The following is a 4,847-nucleotide window of genomic DNA, read 5'->3' on the forward strand; positions in this document are numbered from 1 at the left end:
ATGATGACCACTATGAGTCTAGTTGTCATCTGTCAATATTCCTGTAAACCTGTTTGGTGAACTTATAGGTGGTTTCATTTATTGTTTCTTACTTATCTAATTGAAATTTGCTTAAATTCCTTGCTCCTTAGTGTGGCATTCAGCGACTTCCACAATGGGCAAGAATAAAGGTGGTGTGTTTATGTGTGAATTTATGAGTAGATGAAAGTATGTGGTTGTGAATTAATGTGTGAGTATGTGTATGTGGGCATCTGGGAGTGTGAGTGGGTATGAATGTGTGTGAATTTGTCAGTGCTTTGGAGAGTGTATGTCCCTGAGTTCATGTAACCGTGTGTAAGTGTGTGACATGACTTAGTGTGAGTGTGTCTGCTACCCTGGGATTTGGGTAATAAACCAGAAAGGATTCAAGGGGCTAGACAAACTATGGAATGCTCAGTTTAATTTGAATTTCAGGTAAACAACAAATGCTCTTCAGTGTAAGTATATCCCAAGCAATATTTGGGACATACACATACTAAGAAATTATTTTTATCTAATATTCAATTTTTCTTACAGATGAAGGCCAACGGCCTTTATGACACAGATGACTATTCAGAGACCCAGAAGTTGGGACCAGACCCTGGCTGGGGCTCCTGTCCTTCCCACCAGCTCTCTCTGCCCATGGGCCAAGTCACAGCCAGGCTGGGCTGAACCCAGCTCTGAGGGAAAGGCCTGGCCTCCTTGATGATGGTGAGAAGGCTGGTGTGGGTCTAGGGGACCCAGGGTGCCCATGCAGCTCATGATCAGGGTCCATGAAGCTGGAGAATGCAGGGCTGGGAGGAGGAGCTGTCAGGATCTGCTCTGAGGGCACCTTTTTCTACATCTGAATCAGGTAGTGCTACACTGGCTTAAATGGCTGGAAGGAGACCCGGGATATGAGAAGGATGATGTAGCAACACCAGCCTGGACCTCTGGGGTGGGAGGAAGAGATGAGGCGGGGGGCACAGACGCTCACCTGGCTGAGGGCCCTACCCGACCCCTCGGTAGTGGGGACTTCTCCTCCCGTTACCACATCAGGGCAGGGTGGGCATCATGGCGGCCAATGCTCTCCATCAACACCCGGCTCTGCTCAGAAAGTTCTAGTACTGGGCAGGGTGGGTGGAGAGGGGTGTGTGGAAGCTCTGAGGTACACCCCTCCCCCTACAGATCAGCACCAGTGTTTGTGGTAAACCCAGTGACGAGGGAGGTGGCCAAAAAGAGGAAGAGGACCCTGTTAGGTCAGACTGCCAGGTTCCCAGCCTCTATAAAACAGGTGTGGAGGGAGCCTGGGCAGCTGCCTCAACATGACCTCCTGGGCTGTCCTGCTCATTGCCTCGGTCCTCCTGGTCGCCCCAGGTGAGAACATTCCCCTTGGGGTAGATCCCGATGGCTCCTCCTCCCAGCCCTGCCTTCTCAGATTTGATGGACCCGAGCATGAGCTCCAAGGGCATCTGGTGTGGGTCAGAGCAGCCCCAGGGCAGAGCAGGGCAGGAGGCCCCAAGGCCGCCTCCCAGTCCTGGGCACCAGCTGCCTCCTGGGCTCTCCCCAGCCAGAAGCAGTGACTTCTCCTCTCCCTCTGTCTGTGGAGGGCTGCTGATGCTGTTTCTTCTCCAGGGCTGGCCTTTTCCGGTCTGACTCCTGAACGCCACGACCAGGCAACGGCCCATCTGTGCAATGGAGATGAGTTGTGCCAGGGCCTGGCCCAGGAGTATCCCCAGGTACGCGGATGGCTTCCTGCTGCACCCTCACCATTCCTCTCCTTCCTCTCCTCTCTGGGCAGTGCCAGGGGTGAGGGTCTGGAGACCGAACTGGTCAGGGGGTGGGGAGGCAGGGCTGGGAGCTGAAGATGCTGGTTTTGTTCACACTGGTGCCTGACTGTGGGGTAGGGGCTACACTGGTGGCTGGGCCCTCCCCAAGAGCCTCCTCCTTGTCTGATGGTAGAACAGCAGAGGGGCAGATGCTGGGCTGGGGAGGGTGCTGTGGGTGTGGGGGCAGGTCGTGGGGTCTCTCAGCCCCCCACCCCCCCGCCCCATGAGAGAGATGGGCAGGGGCCAGCCAGTCTGGCTCAGGTCCTCATATGGACAGACAGACCAGGGTCATCCTACTGGCTGGAAAGCTCCCAGGGTACCCTTCCTGGTGCCCTTCCAAGGTTGGGGTGTCTGAGAGACCACCCTAATGGGCTTCCTTTCCTGATAGGGTGGGCTGCTGCTCCAAGAAGAAGAGCTAGGCCTACTCTGTGGTCCTTGTCGGAAGATAATAAAAAGTCTGGAGGACATGGTGGGAGATCAGCCCAATGAGGTGAGACGGGAGGCTTGTGGGACCTGGTGGGTGGAGAGGTGCCCCCAAGGGGAGTGGGGAGGGCTGGGAATCCCTACCTGGGCTCTTTAAATGAGCTAGAAAGTGGGATGAACTTAGCTCTGAGTGAATACTTAACAAGTGGATGCATCATCACCAGAACCATAGTTTCACTTTCCCTCCCTCCCTCTCCTTGGCTTCCCCAACCTGCTCAGGATCACTACCTTCACCCTGGGGTACTCAGATTTATCCCTTTCCATGGGTGATGTCAGAAGAAGATTTTTCAAAAGCAGTGGACCAAGGCTCCAAGCTTGGATCCCCTCCTAACCCACCATACCCCACCCCCCCCAGCAGATGGAGCCCCCAGTCTGGCCCTGGACCCAGAAGCTATATAGACAGAGCCTTTAAAGTGGATCTGGGCACCACTCTCCACCCAGAAGACAGGGCCCGGGTATACAGAGGCTAAGACTCAGCAGGGTCAATCGTCCTTTCCAGAGCCCCTGCTGGCAGGCTTGGGATGGGGAGGGGGGCTGAGCCCTGTCTCTCCAGTCCCTACTCCCACTACCACCTGGCACCAACTCCCGGTACCCAGCACTCCCACTGCCAGACCCGCTGAGAGCCCAAGGCTGCCGGGGCCTGCAGAGAGACAGTGCCTGGCAGGGCTCACCTGAGGCCCGTTTCCCACCACGGTGCTGCCGCTGCAGGATACCATCCGCGAGGCGGCCGCCAAGGTGTGCAGCAAGATGAAGCTGCTGAAACGTCCGTGCCAGTCAATCATGAAGAAATTTCTCCGTCGCATCACTGAGGACATAAAAGCTGGAAAAAAGCCTCAGGCTATCTGTGTGGACATCAAGGTCTGCAAAAGCAAGGCAGGTATGTGCATAGGCAACAGTAGGGACTTATTCCCTGACAGCCTTCCCATGAAACGGAAACTCCTAACAGCCTGAGGCAACCTTCCCCTGCCGCTCCCCACACTCCCACAAACAATCCTGGAGTAAAATCAGGTCTCCATTTCTCCTCAGCTGTGTGACCTTGGGCAAGTAACCTAACCTCTTTAAGCCTCAGTTTCCTTACCTGTGAAACGGCAATAATGATTTCTATTTCTGAGGTTGAAATGAGGATTGAATGAGACCATCACGTAAGATGAGGTTGACACCAAGGAAATGGCCTGAGACTGAGGTACTGGAGAAATCAGAGCCCTGATCAACCTGTCTCTTCTCTCCACAGTAGGTTTCATTTGATTCCCTGGGTCCTCTGACCCCACCCTGGGGAAAAAGCACAGAAACTCCAGCATCCTCAGCCAGCTCCTTCCTTCCTGAATCCAGGAGTCTTCCTCCAGTTTCTCTCACCAAATCCTTCCACTGCCTTTCCCTCTCAGAATAAAATATCATGAAAGACTTTTGCTTCAGCTTCTTTTCCTTTGCTGGGTTTCAGAAGAGGGGCACGCTCATCTGACTCATAAGTTCAATCAATAAACATGTTGGATGTAAACATGTGGTTCTAGATGCTAGGGATTTAGTGGTGAACAAGACTACTTAGCAGCTCTCACACGTGTGGTCATGAAATAATTATTGTACTGCTTGCCACTCCAAGAACCTGGGGTACATCACAAATATACCCCCAGGAGCTCTCAGACCAGCTGAGGAGACCATTCGGGTTAGGGTTTTGTTGTTGTTCAGTTGCTCAGACTTGTACAACTTTGCAACCCTATGGACTGTAGCCCACTAGGCTCCGCTATCCATGGGATTCTCCAGGCAAGAGTACTGGAGTGGCTCGTCATTCCCTCCTTCAGGGGATCTTCCCGACCCAGGGATGGAACCCGAATTATCTGTGTTTCCTGCATTGCAGGCTGATTCTTTACCAATTAAACTACCGAGGAAGCTCCATATATGTATAGATAGATAGATAGATAAAGATGTGGCCTATTATAAATAGTGCGATTGAACACTGGGGTACATGTTATATTTTCAAATTATAGTTTTTGTCTTTTCTGGGTATATACTCGGAAGCAGGGCTGCTGGATTATATGGTTACTCTATTTTTAGTTTTTTTTTTTATTTAAAAATTAAAAAAAAAATTTTTACTTTACAATATTGTATTGGTTCTGCCACACATCAACATGAATCCGCCATGGGCATATGCATTTTTTTTAGTTTTTTAAGTAACTTCCTTACTGTTCAGCATAGTGGCTGTACCAATTTACATTCCCACTGACAGTGTAGGAGGGTTCCTTTTTCTCTATACCCTCTCTAGGATTTATTACTTGTAGACTTTTTGATGATGGCCATTCTGACCAGAGTGAGGTCAGATGGCCATCATCAAAACTACCTGAATGTAGTTTTGATTTGCATTTCTCTAATAATTAGTGAAGAAAGCTGAGCGCTGAAGAATTGATGCTTTTGAACTGTGGTGTTGGAGAAGACTCTTGAAAGTCCCTTGGACTGCAAAGAGATCCAACCAGTCCATTCTAAAGGAGATCAGTCCTGGGTGTTCAGTGGAAGGACTGATGCTAAAGGTGAAACCCCTTTGGCCAC

The 4,847-nt window shown here is 51.2% G+C and overlaps 1 protein-coding gene across 1 annotated transcript; it reads left to right on the top strand.

Annotated features, from left to right (window-relative positions):
• The first annotated feature begins 1,291 nt into the window (after window positions 1-1,291).
• LOC138084189 (antimicrobial peptide NK-lysin-like) lies at window positions 1,292-3,586 on the top strand. Its single transcript, XM_068978348.1, has 5 exons — window positions 1,292-1,374; window positions 1,633-1,736; window positions 2,215-2,316; window positions 3,018-3,186; window positions 3,541-3,586. The coding sequence occupies exons 1-5, from the start codon at window positions 1,323-1,325 to the stop codon at window positions 3,552-3,554; spliced, it is 441 nt and encodes a 146-aa protein (XP_068834449.1). The 5' UTR covers window positions 1,292-1,322; the 3' UTR covers window positions 3,555-3,586.
• Window positions 3,587-4,847: the final 1,261 nt, after the last annotated feature.

Source organism: Capricornis sumatraensis, chromosome 1 (genome assembly GCF_032405125.1).
Source record: "Capricornis sumatraensis isolate serow.1 chromosome 1, serow.2, whole genome shotgun sequence".
Taxonomy (NCBI): domain Eukaryota; kingdom Metazoa; phylum Chordata; class Mammalia; order Artiodactyla; family Bovidae; genus Capricornis; species Capricornis sumatraensis.

Coding starts and splice junctions, on each gene's coding strand:
- LOC138084189 (XM_068978348.1), top strand. CDS start 1,323: ATGACCTCCTGGGCTGTCCTGCTCATTGCCTCGGTCCTCCTGGTCGCC. Junction 1,375..1,632: donor GGTCCTCCTGGTCGCCCCAG/GTGAGAACATTC, acceptor TTTCTTCTCCAG/GGCTGGCCTTTTCCGGTCTG. Junction 1,737..2,214: donor TGGCCCAGGAGTATCCCCAG/GTACGCGGATGG, acceptor CTTTCCTGATAG/GGTGGGCTGCTGCTCCAAGA.